Source organism: Megalobrama amblycephala, linkage group LG7 (assembly GCF_018812025.1).
Source record: "Megalobrama amblycephala isolate DHTTF-2021 linkage group LG7, ASM1881202v1, whole genome shotgun sequence".
Lineage (NCBI taxonomy): Eukaryota > Metazoa > Chordata > Actinopteri > Cypriniformes > Xenocyprididae > Megalobrama > Megalobrama amblycephala.
Window position 1 is genome coordinate 35,133,581 of NC_063050.1, and position 18,928 is coordinate 35,152,508.

Below are 18,928 nucleotides of genomic sequence, written 5' to 3' on the forward strand. Positions count from 1 at the left end.
CATTGTGCTTGAATGGGTGGATTAAAACATCACAACGTTCACCAGGTTTTCACAAGCACTGGCACGATAATAACTATGATTAATTACTGGACTATCTGCTCATCAATCAGCCTTTATGTATATGATTCAGACTATGAGTAAACAACTAAAATAAAGCATTCAATCATAAGTATGTTTAAACCCAATCTGTAATACAAGAATTTAAAATGCTAAAAAAGCACAAATGTTACTGACGTCCTGATAACAACTCTAATAGTTTAATACACATATACAGACCTTCAAATTAATACAATAACATTTTTGAACAGAATGTGTCCATACATTTTATCACTAACAAAACTGATGATCATTCTTACACAATTAATTGATTGACCTACACTTCCCCAGACTTAATGTCTGAAGATTTTTCTTTAATTTAAATAACATATCGAAAGAAAAATATGAAACCAGTTTATTCAACAATTATGCATTTAAAAATTAAACTGACATTTTTTAATTTTAAGTAACTCATCCAAGAAATTCTACAAGCTTTTGTAGTTCAGGACAGCCCTTGACAAGATCAGGTATAGAGGATAATGTCTGTAAATAAAAAAAATAGTACATGTGTTAATACATTTCCAATATATACAGCATTATAAATGTAGTTTTCTGTAAATGTAGTTTTTTTTTTTTTTTTTTAGTGTCCCCTCACCTTTCTCACTGTTTCAATCATATCATCAAGCATATGTAGTTCTCTCTCCAGTTTACTCTGGTTCATGGCATGGACCCTTTGCTACAAAACCACATTCATTTATTACAGAATTAAAATGACATAAAAAGAATACACATTGACATTTAACATGCTTGCGGTTTTTTTTTTCTGATCAACTCAAATGTTTTTTTAAAAAAGCATTTATTTGATCAGCATTACTGAGATAAATACATTTATGCATTTTCATTACATACATTAAATATTTCTAATATTGCTATAGGAAAAACTAATTTAATGTAATATAGCAATAATAATAATAATAATAATAAAGCAGTAAGACTTACATGTCGTTTTGCCCTCTCCAAGACCTTAGAACGATTATCCTCAGCTTCCATTAAATTTGCCTTAAGCTTCTCAACCTAAGAACAGAATGTGTATGTGGGGTGTTGTTTTCTTTCTTTTCTTTCTTTTGCTTTTTTTTTAATTTCCAAAATCCTGATTCCAAGACATGTCTAAATAGGAACTGCTTAAAACTAATGAATTTACTATTTTTTCTGGTTTTATTTTATAGTGACATTAAATGAAACCTATTTTGCATGCGAGCCAGACTAGGTTTTGGACAGCTGGAGGGGTATAGATGGTTTCAACAGCAACAACATAAACAAATGTTACTGGCCCATAACTTAACTCTAGTCCCTCTAGAGTAGATCAATTACATTAGCTAGCAAGGTAAGACTATCTCTAGCAAGTAATTTTTGGGTTACCAGAAGAAGAAAAGAACAGTTACTTGGCCGAACTTAAATGCGACAAAATTACAAACCCAGACCAGAAGTTAACTTCAGGCCAGGCGCGTAACCGGAGGCAACGCATGTGCGTCCGATGAAACGGTCTATAAAGTGAAACTTATATCTTGTATTATTTAATGTTGGATGAACTACCATACCTCTCTGAGCAGTTTGATTCTTTCATCTAATGCATTGGTGCTGGCTGCTGATTGGACACCTGTTCGATTGAGCTCCTCCCTCAAGACCTGAGCCTCCACCTGTGCCTGCTGTTCCAGCCGACGCAAATCAGCAACTTCTCGACGCAACTCCTGTTTCACACAACCAGAGCAAAGGCTAGTTACTATACAACAATCTAACAGCACCACTGACGACCACAGGATTTTATCTATCAATGATCCATCAGTCTAAATAATATATAGTCAGTGGATACATACACTATTCTCTGCTCTGTATTTGTGTGCCGCTTCCAGATTTTCCTCCATCTCATTGCAGAGCTTTCTCAGGTTTCTTTCATCCTTAAAGAGCGCAGACAGACATAACTTATGTACTGGTAATCACATATTCAAACCTTTTATGCTTCATAATCTTGAGAGCTGAATAAAAAAATTTGGCCCTGGAAAACCGACCTGGGCAATTCTATGAAATTTGGCTTGTAATCAGCGAGATGAACGTTTACCTGAGCTTTTTGCTGCAGAACCGCAGCATCCTTCTCCACCTGTGCCTGCAATCGGTCCACATTCTGCCTCAGCTCTGAGACCTCCAGTGTGCATCTCTGAGACTCTTCCTGCAGCGCCTCCTGCAGGCCAAATCTGAAACAGCAGGCTAGGGTGAGGCAATACCTCATAGATGGCTATGTAAATACTGTGACTTTTCAATAATGCTGCACTGCTATTCATATAAAAACATAGTTGAGTGACAACTGACCTAAATTAATAATGATTCATTTAAAACCTAAATATGGTGTCCAACAATGAATGTGAGAAAGGCTGAAGCATTTAAATTTTAAATCACAACAGCAACATTTAATTGCTCACTTACTGTTGGTTTGAGATATTTTTCAAAATGGAAATGCAAAAATCATTAATACATAATAAAATGCAAGTAGCTATGTCCTAGCGAAAAATCCCTCAACCACATCTTTCAGCATAAGCAGTCAAATGTTGTTTTTTTTGGTCATAGAAACAGGTTTTTTACTAAACAGTTAAGAAAAAAACAAATATTGAGTTATGTTTTAAGGGGACTTTTCATAGACATCATGATTTTTATACTGTACAAATTGTATATTCTTCTATCCCCTAACCATAAGCCTACCATTCACCATTTTCAAAAAACAATCACTTAGTATGATATACACAAAAAAGAAAAAAAGACTTAGTACTTTGATGTTTAAGTATTTGTTCAGGTATGATTTTACAGATTTGACGTTTAACTCAAATATGAAATGCAGAGTCTGTTTTGTGGTCATAAAAAATTAAAAATTGTTATCTCACCTTCATGCCCTTCCAAAACTGTATGACTTTTTCTTCTGCACAAAAATATTATGAAGAACATTGGTGCCAAATGACTTCCATTCCATGAAAAAATATATATTTTTCCATACAATGGAAGTAAGTGGGGACCCATGTTGTTTGGTTACTAATGTTCTTTAGAATATTTTCTGTGTATGTAATGACATGCGGGTGAGTGATGACAATTTTAATTTTTGTCTGATCTATCCCTTTAAGGTAAAACTGTTTATTGCATTTTGAATGCTATATATTTATATGCAAATTATACATAAATCTTTCACATTAGAAGCTGTCACACATTTTAGCCAAGTATACCAGAAAACTAAATTTAAAACCCAGCCATTCTTCTGTCCCCTTGCAAAAATGAGCATTTCTGAGTAAATCAGAGTTTGAGTAACTCACATGGTCTGCTTCAGAGTCTGCTGTTCTGTGTCTTTCTGGACTCTCAGTTGGTCTATGGTTAGCTGAAGATCTGATATGGTCTCACCAAAATCAGACAACAGCTCCAACACATGGCTCCGTCTCTCCTCTGAGAACACATGAGAATAGACAATTATCAATGTATATGTATATTTTCTAGCCCCTAACCCTAAACCTACCCAAAACTTTCTACAATAAAAACAAAAACAAAAAAACAAACTTAGTTAGCTGTAACTAAGCTGTTAGTTGCTACCTGATCAGTGCAAATGAACACTTGTTTAGATGAAGCCGGTCAAAATGGCTGAAAAACTAAATTTCAGTTAAAGGAAAAAAGCTTTTGGCTTATTTTATGAGGCCACAAGAGGGCGTAATGAGCAAAATTATTAACACACTGCATTGTATTGATAATTGTTTATTCAAAACAATGAAATAACATGACTGTGTGTAAAAAGGGCATAACTTTTAAACAAGTTTTTGAATTAAATATAATTTTGTAAACTGCATAAACAATTATGAACATAACAGCATCATATATTTTTAAGCATAGTTTAATACAAAGAGCTAAAGCGCTGATCACAGAGTACTTTTTTGCATTTAAAAGCATGACATGCAGTGAAATGGGAAAAAACAAACAAAAAAAACAAGACATGTTTTTTTTAGAAGTTGAACTTCTTTTAACTTTACATGGCTTTCTAAACATGCAGCTCTATTGTGTGAGACGCGAGTCAACTGTCCACAATGTCAGTCTAGTGCATGTTTACATAGAAAACAATGGAAAAGCAGCACAGAAAATGTGTTCTGCGTGTGAGCGGCTTGGTTACGGTTTTGACGTAATTAAGATCTTCTCTGTATTGCTTTATTTCTGCAACGTTTTGTATCTAGCACCGCATCTAGTGGGTTCAAATGAATAAGGCTAACAAGAACATTATAACGCAAGAACGACATCTTCGCATTTCAAATCAAATGCCAATGCCTGAGTGTTTAATTTGATAGCCCTAGTTTAGATCTAACCTGAGTACTGATATATAATCCGGTAAGTAACGTACCTTTTACTTCAGTGTGAGTAGTTTGAGGTATACGGGTAAAAGCACTGGTTTCACTGCCAATGCCATCTAGTTGCACCTCCCTCTCCTCTGCAAAACATTAGACAACAAAAGAGGGCTGCACAATTATAACAAATAAATCTCAGATCTATTTTCCATTGATGTAAAAGTGATTCATAAAAAAAAAAAAAAAAAAAAAAAAAAAAAAAAGAACAAATTAGAATAGAATTGACATCAATATAATTTTGTGTGGGTCTCTATGCCAAATTCCTAAATGTACACATCCATAGGCCTACAGAATACTTCTAAGGCCTTTTGATTCACCAGTACATTCACACACAAACACAAACACACACACAGTTTGTGATTATTTACAAGTTTTGTATCCAGAAACATTTCACACAAAATAGAAGATTGTCCTCAAGGCATCATTAGAACTGCTTCTTGATAAGGCAAAACAAGCACCAAACATTAACACACCAGAAACCTCACGAGACTCTGTCTCAGGTTCCTGCATCTTCATCATGGCCACCATAACAGAATCCACAAAAGAGCTGCAGGGATGTCGATGAGACTGCAGTGCCTTATCGGAGCACTCTGACTCCTGAGCAAGACAGCAAAACAATGTTATTTATTCAGAAAAAAAAAAAAAAAAAGTTATGCAAGCACATTTTATGTGAGCACATTATATGACTAATATTAATATGTTATGGATTTAACCCTAACCCTAAGTCCAAACTTGCAAATCAGTGTTGTTAATTTTAACTAAAACCATGTGTGTGTGTTATATATACACACACACACCCCTTTAATTGAAAAAAAATAAATAATAATAATCTAAAACTTTAATTAAAAAAAACTTGCATGACATGTTAATATTGAATGACAACTAGAAATGTTGCCATGACAGCTAATTCAAATAAAATAAGTTGAATTAAAATTAATTAAGCTAAAATTGAATTAAACTAATTAATAAATTAGGAAGATAAACAGAAATATTTAAAAAGAATAATAAAAATGACAAAAGCACATAAAATTATTAAAAATGTAGTAATAGTATATAAATAATACTAAAATAACCCTGCTACAAACTTTTTTCTTTTACAGAAATTGAGAATGAAATCAGACTTATTGTCTGTGGTAATTGTTAACATGGGGTGGAGCCAAGATTCTTTTCATTAACCTGGAATATTCCTTTAAAAGTCTGGCCTTGAGTAATTCAAAGCATGTATATTAAGACAAGCAAAGTTTGAAGCATAGGGACCTTGGAGTTTAGGGATTCCTTTAAGATACTCGTGAGACAGGAAACTCTGTGGTTTAGGAGCATGACATCATTAGACGCCTGAGCTATCTGCTCTCCTTGCTCCAGCAACATACTGCGAGCTTTGTCTCGTGTGCTGTCCAGCTCTTCCTGAAGGGACTCTTTCTCAAGCCTTAGTGGAAGACAGACGGCATCAGAAAAAAAAAAAAGACATTTATTCTGAAATATTTGTTCTAAAAGGTAACAGTGGGTAGAGAAGAATATGCTGTACCGCAGTTGTTCCAGTGCTAGTTTGAGGTCTTCACACTCCAGGTTTCTCTCTCTGAGGCCCTGTAAGTGGCACCGCAGCAACCTCTCACTTTCCTCCATCTGTTCCCGTGCCAGTTCATGTTCTGCCTGCAGGAACTGATAGAACGAAACAAACATCCAATATTGTGAGAGGAACTGGCATGGCAAAAGTATTGTGAAAATGTACTAACAATGTTTTATGGTGAAAGGTCAAATAACTCCTCACTTCACTCATTTCTTTTGCACTGGAGAGTTCAGTCTGCAGCTGAGCCAGTTGACCGAGCTGACGGCGATAAATCTCAGCTTCGGTGTGGAGTTCTTTAATCAGTGTTTCTCTCTGTGACAGAGCATCCTCATATTCCTCTAGCTGTTTCCTGGATGTTTCTAGCGCTTCTTCAAGACTGCCAAAAGCATTTGTATATTTAAAAAGTACATTTTTGTACATTTATTTACAACAATAAGCAAAAGAAGAGGAATTAAATTGTGGAACTATACCAATTTGCTCTCTTAGTAGCTTGCTGTGCATCACACATTGACTGCTGCAACCTAAAGTAGAAAAATAAAATAATATACAATAATCACTCAATCCTAGCTTGATGAGTTTTTTTTTAAGAAATGGCTGAAGATGCATCTTTTTCGTCAAGACTTGACCCATTAATACTGTACTAGCACTTGCTATTCTATATCTATTTAAATAATAATAATAAAAAAACAACCATCTTGCTACATATACTGTGCTACACTGAGACTGTTACAGCATTTGCATATTGTTGTCTTATTGTTAGTTTGATTGCTTCTATTGTTCTCCTAATTTGTAAGTCGCTTTGGATAAGCGTCTGCTAAATGATTAAATGTAGAAGTTTGCCCTATATTTACACAATCATGTTGCTCCAAACCTAATAATTTAGTTTTTTCAAGTAATTCCATAATATCAGAACAACAAAATGACTACTACATTTAATACATGTGTGATATGATTAACAAGGTTTATTTTGCCAAAATGTATTATAAATATTTGACATATTAGGGATTTCACACTCAACAAAAGTTAACCCTGGTTCATTCTAAAAACGATGCTAACCCCCGCTTCTGAATCAAAAGTGTTTCTTTACCTTGGGTTAAAATCAGAGTTTGAAAGTGCAGTGTGAAAAGTCCATATTGTTTTTTTTTAATCTGATGGCCCACAGTGATGAGCAAAGAAAAACACTTTTTTTTCTTTTTAGAAAAAGCAGCAGGAAACTGCACCCATGATGAATACATCTGAACATGTAAAATTAGACGTTAGATTAATATACATTTTGTAGCCTGTTTTATGCAGGCATTCATGACTTAGATGACTCTAGAATCATGAATTAATGATGATTCAGGATGAATTAAGAAATATCTTGATTTTTAGTTGTTTTAGATTATTTTAATGCATATTTTGGCTTATTTTAAATCATTTTAAGTCATCTTGATTCTTCCTATTTGGCCCCTGGCCCCCTGATTGAGAACCACTGCTCTAGATTCTAGTATAAACATAAAATCACAGTTGTTATATGTAAAAAATCTGAATTAAATCCATTCATTTAGGGGAGTTTCAGCACCAATTTAGGCAAAATTCCAAAAGGCAAATTCCAGAAGTGCATTTCTTTTAACATACTTGCTGGTCTCAGAGGCGAGGGTCTGTTCTAGGAAGGCATAAGAGGCCAGCGTGGACGTAACAGTGGCTGAGAGCTCAGTGCTTCTCCTCTGCAGCTGAAAACGCTCCTCCTCTGCCTGATTCAGCTGCTCCCTCAGCACTGACATCTCTAAACAAACACACACAGCAGAATCAAGCAAAGGCTCACCTTTGACTACATAGGTAATAAGCCAATTCAAAGTAAGTTACTGTCACACCTGAAGTCATGATGGTCTGCTGCATCTTTAAGTCTGAAATCTGTTGACTGGCATCTTGCAAGCTTGACCTCACATGCTTTAGTTCATTTTCCATCTGGGGATTTACAGAAACAGCATTTAAAAAAAAAAAAAAAGAGACTGCATTTAAAATAAATGCATAACATTCTTGGGATGGAGATTAAAAGAGATTTTCTATAATAACAAGATTTGACTATAATAACCCTGCCTCTTACACAAGGTTTCTGACAGAGAATATCATAAGTTTGTTACTGCAGCAAGATGAATCTTTCCACAATTTTTTTTCCTTTTCAAATTGTCTTTTGGCACTGTGTTGAAGCTGAAGTTGTTACTACAAATATTAACCAGACTGTCTGAACAAACTGATCTGATTTCATCACTTGAAAGAATGAATGAAAGAAATGACGGACAGTCAGTCATAAAGAAAAACAAATTGGATTGATCATGTGCTGCAGGGCTGTATGACATACATTTCATAATACATTGAAAGTTAAAGGATTACTGTAGTTCACCCAGAAATGAAAATTCTGTCATTAATTACTCATCCTCATGTTGTTCCAAACCTGTAAGACCTTCATTTATCTTCAGAACACAAATTACGATATATTTGATGAAATTCCAGAGCTCTCTGACGCAAAAACGAAACAAATAACGACTTCATTCAACAATCTCTTCTCTTCCCAATCAGTCTACTATGCAGTTGACGTAGTAAGCACAGTGCAGCGCTTCCGTATTCTACGTCAGAATGACGACTCACTATTGGTCAGCTCCTGCATCAGCATCACACGCATGCATCGTGCTGCTCTTGAGTACAGCTTTGGCCAATACCGAGCCAGCATTAGTACGTAAACATGGAAGCGCTGCACTGTGCTTACCACAACAACTGTGTAGGAGACTGACAGGGAAAAGAAGAGATTGTTGAATAAAGTCATTATTTTTGTTTTGTTTTTGTGCACAAAAAGTATTCTCGTCACTTCATAAAATTAAGGTTGAACCACTGTAGTCACGTGGACTATTTTAATGATGTCTTTAGTACGTTTCTGGGCCTTGACAGTGGAAATTAAATTCCTGTCTATGGAGGAGTCAGAGAGCTCTCGTATTTCAGCAAAAATATCCTAATTTGTGTTCTGAAGATGAACAAAGTTCTTATGGGTTTGGAACAACATGAGGGTGAGTAATTAATGACAAAATATTTATTTTTGGGTGAACTAACCCTTTAATATATCCACCTTAACATGCAGTAGCTGGTCAAAATGATGGTCTGATTTTAAAATCAAATATAACATCATTGGATCGTTTCCTCACAAATTTCGGTCTGTTAGTCGCACAAAGCTATCATTATAGCTTCAGACTGTTCAGAGTGTTTTTTGGGTTCCTTTTTTAAGATTTAACAGACATGGAACTGAGGACGAATAAATACTGACAGAATTTTCATTTCATTTCAGTGGTAAATGTCTAACCAGGTCTCTCTCTTCCATGGCTCTGTCTCTCATTGCCAGATGCTGCTCGCTGTGCTCCACGGCGGTTGTAGTCCTCTGATGGAGGTAGTGAAGCACTGGGTTTATCCTCTGAACCAGCTCTTGAGCCTTTCTCAGCTTCCCATGGAGGAAATAAGGCACATTTTGTGACTTTCTACTTAAAGGCTGAGTTAGCAACTCTTTGCATGTGATTTTAATTTTCATGTGAAGTCTTACCTCCGCTAACAAGCTCATGTGATCTTCATGCTTCCTTCTCAAAAGGACACTTGCTGCATTGATGGATTCCATGTATGACTTGCTCAGTTCAACCTAGGTTTACAAAATTTACATTCAGAATACAAGGAAATGACACACAAATTCAAGCATGCATTATGGAAAACATTCATGCCAAGACTGTCTGTAGTCACTATTAACTCTTTCACCACCAGTGATGAGATTTTTCGTCATTTATGACAACGCTTCCCACAATTATGTAATCATTCAATGGCGCAAATACAAAAAAAGACCACTTATATTATTCTGTGTGCTTGTTTTTTTTTTTTTTCAGGTTATCTCAAGGTTTTTTTCCAATTGTTTTAATTTTAGTATAACATTATAATAACATGCATATTTTTACTTTTTTTGTTATTTAAATAACAAAAACAATGTCTATTTGACATTTGAGGCTTAATGCTATAGAAAAGCAATAAAAGTTTTTCAGAAAGTGTTTTCATGTTTATTTTGATATAACAATATGGCAAGCAGTCGGTTCAAACAATGGCATAAAGCTATTCAAAACATTATTCAAAGTAAATTGTGATAATCGTAATTAATAAATCGCAATTACAATTTCAAGGGAATAATTGACAATTATGATTTTTGTCAATCATGCAGCCCTACTCATGTTACAGATTGAAATTGTGCAAGCTTTAGGGTGATCTACTTCATCTGATTTGCATCCGATCAGGATGAAGTATTTGACAAAAATGCAATTTTCTTAGCTTTTTGTTCAAAATGTTGCTTTTTTTATTAAATTTACCCACATTCAAGTTGATGAAAAAAATGTTTTTTTGGGGGGTTTTTTAAAGCAGAGGCTCTGTTCTTTCTTTTGATATACTGCATGTTCAGATATTCATACAACAAAATATTCGGGAGACCATGAAAGTTGTGTGAAATTGATGCTGGCGCTGGCAAAAAAAAAAAAAAAAAAACTGGCAGGGAAAGAGTTAAGCTAAAGGGGATATTATATTTTCATAAAAATTGAGGTAGAGATGCAAGCAATATGAGCAGACCAGTGGTGGGTAGGCCAGTTTGAGGGCTGACATCAGTTCCTGGTGAGACCCAACAGTGTGCTCTAGTTCTGCCACCTGAGCAGTATGGTAATCCCTCAACTGCTGCGTTACACTGAAGGCCTACACACAAAGACATATGAACAGGATAAGAGGACAGACTAAGATCACAGCTTGTGTTCTTAAGCCTCAGCAAAACCAATAAAATATGTCATCTCACCGCTTCTTTCTCCTTTAGAGACTCATCCATGCGATGTTTCATGTCTTTCATCTTCTGCTCCATTCTATGGAGCGTTTCCTTGTACCTCCCATAAAGAGACTTCATCTGACTGGCCTACATAATACAGACTTATTATTATGATGATTACGTTTCTTGGCAAAGATCTTTTATGAAGGTCTTTGACTTACCTGTCTAGATAAAGATTCCTGATCAACACTAACAGTTTTTCCAATCTGTTTCATCTTAAAGATGGCATCCTCTGTGCTTGACTTAAATGAATTCTGAAGAAGAATTATAACATTTTAAGCATTTTAAATTTTGAGATGAAAGTGTTACTTTGAAAACTTAAGATTATAAAATGTCTCACCATCCCGACCCGCATTGATTGAATGCTGTTATGTAAAGTTTGAAGAGCCTCATGATCATGCTCAAGACTCTGAATTCTCTCCAGGGCAGTCTCATACAAATCTCTGTATGTCCCATTCTGGCAAATAAAGACAAAGATAAAAACAAATCAAAACCAGACATATTCAGTGGTTTTTTTGTTTTTGTTTTTTTTTTTTAAACAGAAAGGTTTCTGTGGAGCTTTGATTATTCCTCCGGCTAAGTAATTAAGTAATCTCATTGGTCCAAAATCCCATCCACATAGTCAATTTGACAACCAATATTCTAATAAGCAGCTTAGTACAGCACTACACTTTCAGTGTGGTCAGAAAAAAATAACTGGTAATTAGGGCAATATGGCCAAAAATATTATCACAGTCTTTTTTCCATATCATTAGATATCGATATCTGTCACAATGTTCATTTAATAAAATTAATGGGGAAAGAAATTAATTCCACATGTTAGATCTGAAGAATAAGTGTAAACATGATGACTATTCTGTGTTTTATTTTAAACAAATGCATCATCAAAAATCATGTCTAATGAAACAAATCCATAAAACATAAACAACTTAATCTTTTAAAATTTAAAAGAGCTGCACGATTAATCGTTAAAAGATTGCAATCTTGATTCAAACAGTCACACAATCTTATTCCTAAATGACAACGATTCGCCTTTGTCTATTAAACCTTTCGCAAGTACGAATCTCATTCAAATTTTCTTTGGCCCTGCTGCTGAGTGAGGGAGAGCAGTTGTCATGTACAGGTATGAAACAGCTTCACAAATAGTCTTTTCAAACACAGTATCATTATTTCTGTCTTACAATAATTCAAATGATCACAGAAGTTCTGGGATAAACATTTATATTTTGGACAAACATTGAAATCTATTGGTAGTGATCAAAATCGCTTTTTGGAAATAGCTTAAGGCTTCAAATAAAGATTGTATCAATTACATTCTTACACCAGTAGGTAAGTGGCTGTTATAAAAATGTATTTGTCATTGAATCATTTATTCAAGAGATTTGTTTCCAAATTGATTCATCCAGTAATTAAACAATTGAAGTTATTATTGGATACTTGGATGCTGATCAACATCTGAGCCTCCTTAACTCTGCCTGGCTTAAGGCAGCAAATGCAACTGCCCCCCTTAAGCCTCACAAACAGAAAACTAAATTTACACTGTGGCAAAACTCTGATACCTGTCTCTTAAGACAAAACTGCAGGAAGGCAGAACGTAAATGGAAACAAGACAGGCTGCATATCTCTCTTCAAATGTTCAGAGACTCTCTTACATCTTACCAGACTGCAGCTAAGTCTGCAAAAGCTGCATACTTCTCTAACTTAATTGAAACTAATCACTCTAAACCTAAGGTTTTGTTTTCAATTATTCAATCTGTTACCAAATTCTTCTGTGAACACCTTGCCTGTTGCTTCTGATGCTCTCTGTGAAAACTTCTTGAGATACTTTAGTGACAAAATTACGAACTTAAGACTTGGTGTCTGTCCCACCTTAACGTTAGCCAGTTCTCCAATCATGTCACCTGCCTCTGCATTTTTGGATACTTTTGAACCCATCAATCTCCAGGAATTGAAGGAGGTGATTGACAATCTTAAACCCTCATTTTGTCCTAGTGATATTATTCACCCCAAATTTTTTTATTTAATTATTGACTCGATTGGGCCTGGTCTGTTATCTCTTGTTAATAAGTGTCTTCAAACTGGCTCTGTTCCTGCTGACCTTAAAGTCGCTACAGTCACTCCTCTGCTCAAGAAGCCTTCACTGGACCCCACTGTCCTAAAAATTTTTCGTCCAATTTCTGTTTTGCCTTTTATTTCAAAAGTTTTAGAGAAAATTGTGCTGAATCAACTTCAACACTTTATGACTAGCAACTCGATTTATGAGGTTTTTCAGTCTGGTTTTAAGTCTGCTCATAGCACTGAGTCCGCTCTTCTGAGAGTGTTAAATGACATCTACCTCTCCACTGACACTGGGGACTCTGTGGTTCTTATTCTTTTAGATTTATCAGCTGCTTTTGATACCATAGATCACTCCTTACTATTAGCTAGACTAGAGTCTTGGGTAGGTCTAAAAGCAAACGCTCTGAAATGGTTTCATTCATACCTATCTGACAGAAACTTTTTAGTGAAACTGGGTAATTTTTCCTCTTCCCCTGCTCCTCTGACCTGTGGCCTTCCACAAGGCTCTATTTTAGCTCCCTCTCTATTCTCTCTGTACATGCTCCCTTTGGGCTCTATTCTACGAAAGCATGGTGTGTCCTTTCATTTCTACGCAGATGACACTCAAATCTATCTTCCAGTCAAGAAAAACAATTCCACTGCGATCTCCTCTCTTCTCCAATGTTTAGAGGAGGTTAAATTATGGCTAGCCCAAAACTTCCTCTTCTTAAATGAGGACAAGACTGAGGTAATTGTGTTCGGTCCTAATGAGAACTCTCAGTGTATAAGCCCTGAGCTAGAAAGTTTATCCGCTTTTAGATCGACACGGGTGCAGAACCTAGGTATTATTTTTGACCAGCATTTAAAATTTGGCATACATATCTCCTCCGTTATCGGATCCAGTTTTTATCAGCTTCGTTTACTGTCTAAAATTAAAAACTTTCTCACCCCAAAAACTCTCGAAATGGCTGTTCATGCATTTGTTACGTCGCGTCTAGATTACTGTAATTCCTTATATTGTGGTATATCTAAATCTCAAATTGCGCGACTTCAGCTAGTCCAAAATGCCGCCGCCAGACTTCTTTTAAAGTGTCGTAAACACGAACACATCACTCCTATTCTTAGATCCCTTCACTGGCTGCCGATTTGTCAGAGAATAGATTTTAAAATTCTCCTCTTCGTTTACAAATCCCTATATAACAAAGCTCCTGTTTATTTATCTGAACTCCTTCACTCCTATACTCCACTCAGAAGCCTCCATTCTTGTGATCAGGCTTTGCTGGTCGTTCCACGCACTAGACTGAAGCGCAGAGGTGAGCGTGCATTTGCGGTGGCAGGGCCACGACTCTGGAATACCCTGCCTTTAGAGATTAGGCTTGCCCCTTCCTTGTCTATTTTTAAGTCCTTGCTAAAAACTTTTTTATTTTCCTTAGTGTACTGACTACCGTGGTATGTTAAACTTTTAAATAGGTGGTTTTATATTTTCTTCTGGTTTATTTTATGTATGTGTGATATTCTTGCTCTTCTGTAAAGCACTTTGGTCAGCCTGGGGGCTGTTAGAAATGTGCTATACAAATAAAATTGAACTTGAACTATTATGAGAGAGACATTGATTAATTTATTCAAACTGATATTTACAAAAATAATTCAAATTCATTAAATATTTTTAAATAGACTGCAGCAGTTAACATTTTGTTAGAACCTCTAGTAAATTACATTCTATTTTGTTAAGTTGTCTATACAGAATCATGGAAGAATCATAATCTCTATTTTAAAGAGATCAAACTTTTTAACATGAACCTGGTCACGTATATGTATGCTAAATATTGAAAGTTATGCAAAGGTCTATTATCAAAAATGTGGATGTGTTTTTTCAATATATACTGTATATATATATATATATATATATATATATATATATATATATATATATATATATATATATATATATATATAAAACTTTTCAAAAGGAGTTACTTTTAAAAGTAACATATACTAAAATGTTACTTTTCAAAGGGGGTGTACTCATTTATGCTGAGCACTGTATACACACACACACACACACACACACACACACACACACACACACACAGTTTTATTGCCCTGCTGGAAATGCTGGAAACTTGGCATCATACCTAGATACAACACGTTAGGCTATGGGTTACCTGTCTGAGCTCAGTGTGGTCCGTCTGGATGAGTTTATCTCTGAGATCAGATGGAGAAGTGTCTTTGTTCGGGTTATGAGCCCGTGCAGAAGTGAGCTGCTGGGAAAGAACCTCCACCATGATGAGTGTTGAAGTCAGTCTCTGCTCCAACTCTGATCTAGACAAATGCTCCAGATTTCCAGGAGTAAGGCTTCAAAGAAGAAGTCACACAGAGACAATGTAGATCACATCAACAGAGTCAATGATTAATGCTTATCGGCTTATCTTTACTTACTTCCACAGCAGAGAGTCCGTTGAAGTGCTGGCATCAGAAACATAAACTTCCTTTAAAAACTCCATGGCTTCTGAAGTATTAACGCTCCGCTCCATCCGTTGAACCGGGGTGCTCCACACACATGCGCTACGCATCGCTATTGGAGAAGTGCCCACTAAAGCATTGTGGTAATTCACTGGTGCTGAAGCAGGAACAACCACCTTTCCTGATGCAACCATTAACAGTTCAGCCATCTGTCTGAGCTGTTCCTGAAGAGGCCCATTTCCCACAATTGGAGGTGCACTGAACAGCTTCTGATGGTCTGCAGAAGCCAATTTAGGTTCCACAGCCGTTTTCTTGGGTGGGTCTGGAGGAACAGGTGTGTAGCTCAAAGCATTGGCCAGGGATGTAGAGTTCAAGAGTGGAGGAGGCATGGGACTCTCTGGGAGCTCAGGCCACAGATGGCTCAATAAGTTCTCAGCTGTGTGGTCATTCAAAACACTCCTGCGTAGGGTGGGTGTCTTTGGAGTGCAGAAACCTGTTAGAACAAGAGCACTAGGAAGATCTTGATGAACTGATGCAGCTTCACCAGATTTATCACACAACCGCATAACTTCAATATCTGGGTGGACCTCCTCATCTTTGAAATCCAGTGTCTTATCATTGAGAATGCTGACTGTATGGGCAACATTTTCAAAAGAAGCACCTTGAGGACAAAGGATTTCCTCAGAATGTGAAACTGCCATGTTCCTTTCTGGTAGAAACTGCTGATCAAGATGTTCCTCCACATTCTTTTCGGACATGATAGAAGAGTAACCCTTGGGCACCTTAAGTTTGTCATCATTATCATTTAATGGTACAGCATCTGTACTTTCCATTTTATTTTTACTATTCAGTGCTGACAAGTTTTGGCTTGACTCCTTGCTAGCAACCATCTTTGATGCTTCCATTTCACGGCATGTGACTGATTCATACATTTTCTCTATGTTTCCAGTAGTTGATGTTGTATTACCAATTGTATTTCCAGATTTTTCCAAAAGACTTGCTGAGGAAAGCTGTGACTTGGAAGAGACCTCATTTTCAGCGCTCGACATATTTAGGACCTGTGACTTTTCTTTAGTATGGCAGTACATATGGTCAACATGCTTGCTTCTAGGTGGCAAAGCAGCAAAGCTTTGACCGTCATTTTCACTGATGTCATTTAAACAAAGCAGACTTTGTTCTTTAGCAAGAGTCTCCATGAGCACAGACATTTCTGACACCTTGGATAAATCAGCAATTTCTATTTCAACCCCAGAACAACACAAGCTTTTAAATGTGATCTCTTCTTTTCTGCATGACACGTCATGATATCCTTCAGCGAGTTCAGTGTTCTTGTGATTGTTTAGATTTTTAGTCTTGCATTGAGTACCTCCAATGTCACCGAAAGTTGAAAGAGAAGCGTCATCAGCATTGACTGTACTGATGGTGCTACTATCTTCACACAAAGACACATGTTTTTTCCAAACACAGTAAGAATGGCCGAAAGGTTGAGGGCTTACTGATACAGCCTCTGTGTCCACTTCAGAAACAGGAGTATTTTTGCATTGTGAGTGATTTCCTGATGATAGATCCTTTATGAGAATCGATTCATCAGAGATGGCTGAGCAATCTGAAACCTGAATCTCTCCACCTAGGCATATGAGGGATTTGAATGTGACATTTCCCGGCTCACAGGTGGAAACCTCTTCCCCCTGATACAGTAGAGATGAAGCATCTGAACCAGTAGATCTACTCCTATAATAGTATGGATGATCAACATGCTCTTGACTGGTCTGATTATCCTCTGTGCCCTCAGGTTCAGCAGTTTCATTTGGGTCACTTTGAAGAGGGTCATTATCCTCCAGTGCCAGACGACTGATGAGAACAGACTCATCTGACTTTACAGGTTCATCCTCAACTACGACTTCTCCTTCAAGACACACAAAGGATTTTAATATAACATGCTGATGTTCATCAGTGGAACCAATGTCATCATTATGGACCTCTGTTGTGATAGTTAAGCTTGGATTTTCATCAGGGACAACTTCATGCTGCTGGAAAACAAAATATCGTAAAATTCCTTATTTTTATTCCTATAAACTAGACATCACAGAAAGTTGAAAGATAAAGCAAGTGAACTAAAAGCAGCGAAGGAATGACTTCATACCTTCATTTTAGAGTCCCTCTCATGCTTCGACACATGTTTAAGCATCAGAGTTGGAGAGTCCTGCAAATTCAGCAGTTCATTCTGTACATCTCTGAGCGGTACTCTCTCTGATTTGGGCTGAAATACAGAACATAAATTTAGTCATACTGATGTTAGGAACAATACATTCATTTTTACAGATCTAATAAGCATGGGCATGGAGTACTCACGTTTGACAAGCCACTGACAGATGACATGTTCGATTAATTTCTGCAATCACACAAGAGTTAAGCAGATGTATTAATACAAGATGATTCAACTAGCAAACTTCTCAAAGAACATGAAAAATTAATAAACATTATGATTTTTACATCATCATCGACAAGCAAACAGCATAAATCAGCCATTTTCAACATTCATGTAGATTTCATTTTGACAAGAGTCTGGTAAATATATAAATGGAGCCTATCATCCGTAAACAACAACAATAATAGTAAGTAAATATTTAAAGAACATCTATAAACGTTTTATAATCGTTTGTTATAAATCTTGTTTACATTTCACTACTAGCGGAGATAACTACATTAACGTACTTTTAAATATACAATTATATATTATACCTTATTTCTCACATCTGCTTTGCGTTAAGTAGTTTTACTGGTTCATATCTTCATAGATATACAATATCATTAAGACATAAACTTCACTGCTTGCATCCCCTCAAGAAATGTCAACTTCGGCGGTGTCTCAACGCATAGTTCTTACCTTTCCGTCTCATAAGCGCTCTATTAACGTTACTGTTTATTTTGATTCTGACTTGAGTACTATAAAAACAAGGTTATCGACTTAACCGCCACTACGACGTTCAAAATAAAACGCACAATCACCTCATTGGGTAAAACCACCGCGTAACATACGGAAACGCATTTCTTCTTTGGTTTATTGGCTAGGCGCATGCCATGGTGCACAGTGCCACCTACTGGACTGTTGTGAAACATTTTTTTCTTTATTTCCTTACTGCATTCTTCTATTTTTTATTTTTATTTTTATTTTTTATTTTTTTACGAAAGACCATTAAGATCATAGAACATTATTTTAAACATTATTCACGTTTGTGGTTATGGATTTTATTTAACCGTTTACAGTACCCCAGCCACCCCCTGGAGGTTAACATCCATTTTGCTATTAAAATTAAAATGTACAACATTTTCTACAAAAAAAGATTTAAAGACTAAAATAATTGTTAAATTGTGTGAAGTAATTAGTTTGGTTTTTTTCCTCAAGAATTCAAATCTTTTTTTTTTTTTTTTTCGATCTGAGAGCATGTGCAGCCTAGCAGTTTTGAATTTAAGCCCCACCACACTACACTATAAATTATTAAGCTGCACAACTGCTTTTAACATTAAAATCATATGAAATGT

The 18,928-nt window shown here is 36.0% G+C and overlaps 1 protein-coding gene across 3 annotated transcripts; it reads right to left on the reverse strand.

The window, feature by feature from the left end:
* Positions 1–235: 235 nt before the first annotated feature.
* spag5 (sperm associated antigen 5) lies at positions 236–18,452 on the reverse strand. 3 transcript variants are annotated; one of them, XM_048197189.1, is made up of 26 exons: positions 18,273–18,452; positions 17,738–17,777; positions 17,529–17,645; positions 15,362–17,412; positions 15,088–15,277; positions 11,226–11,342; positions 11,047–11,139; positions 10,859–10,972; positions 10,642–10,761; positions 9,587–9,679; positions 9,353–9,487; positions 7,875–7,968; positions 7,639–7,786; positions 6,492–6,542; positions 6,223–6,397; positions 5,980–6,113; positions 5,712–5,880; positions 4,928–5,051; positions 4,451–4,537; positions 3,387–3,513; positions 2,153–2,285; positions 1,911–1,991; positions 1,635–1,784; positions 1,036–1,110; positions 692–772; positions 236–579 (listed from the first exon to the last, which is right to left on the reverse strand). In XM_048197189.1, the coding sequence occupies exons 2-26, from the start codon at positions 17,762–17,764 to the stop codon at positions 508–510; spliced, it is 4,758 nt and encodes a 1,585-aa protein (XP_048053146.1). In that variant the 5' UTR covers positions 17,765–17,777; positions 18,273–18,452; the 3' UTR covers positions 236–507. The 3 variants fall into 3 exon arrangements, with proteins under 3 accessions (XP_048053146.1, XP_048053144.1, XP_048053145.1); XM_048197187.1 differs by having other exon boundaries at positions 15,362–17,415; positions 18,273–18,451; XM_048197188.1 differs by having other exon boundaries at positions 15,362–17,415; positions 18,128–18,451.
* Positions 18,453–18,928: the final 476 nt, after the last annotated feature.

What these genes read in the sequence shown, in the direction of transcription:
- spag5 (XM_048197187.1), bottom strand. Translation starts at nt 17,764, where the DNA reads ATGTCATCTGTCAGTGGCTTGTCAAAC. An exon ending in ACCACACTGAGCTCAGACAG is followed by an intron (nt 11,343 to 15,087) that starts GTAACCCATAGC and finishes TTTATTTGCCAG; the next exon opens with AATGGGACATACAGAGATTT. An exon ending in GAATCAAACTGCTCAGAGAG is followed by an intron (nt 1,111 to 1,634) that starts GTATGGTAGTTC and finishes TTCTGTTCTTAG; the next exon opens with GTTGAGAAGCTTAAGGCAAA.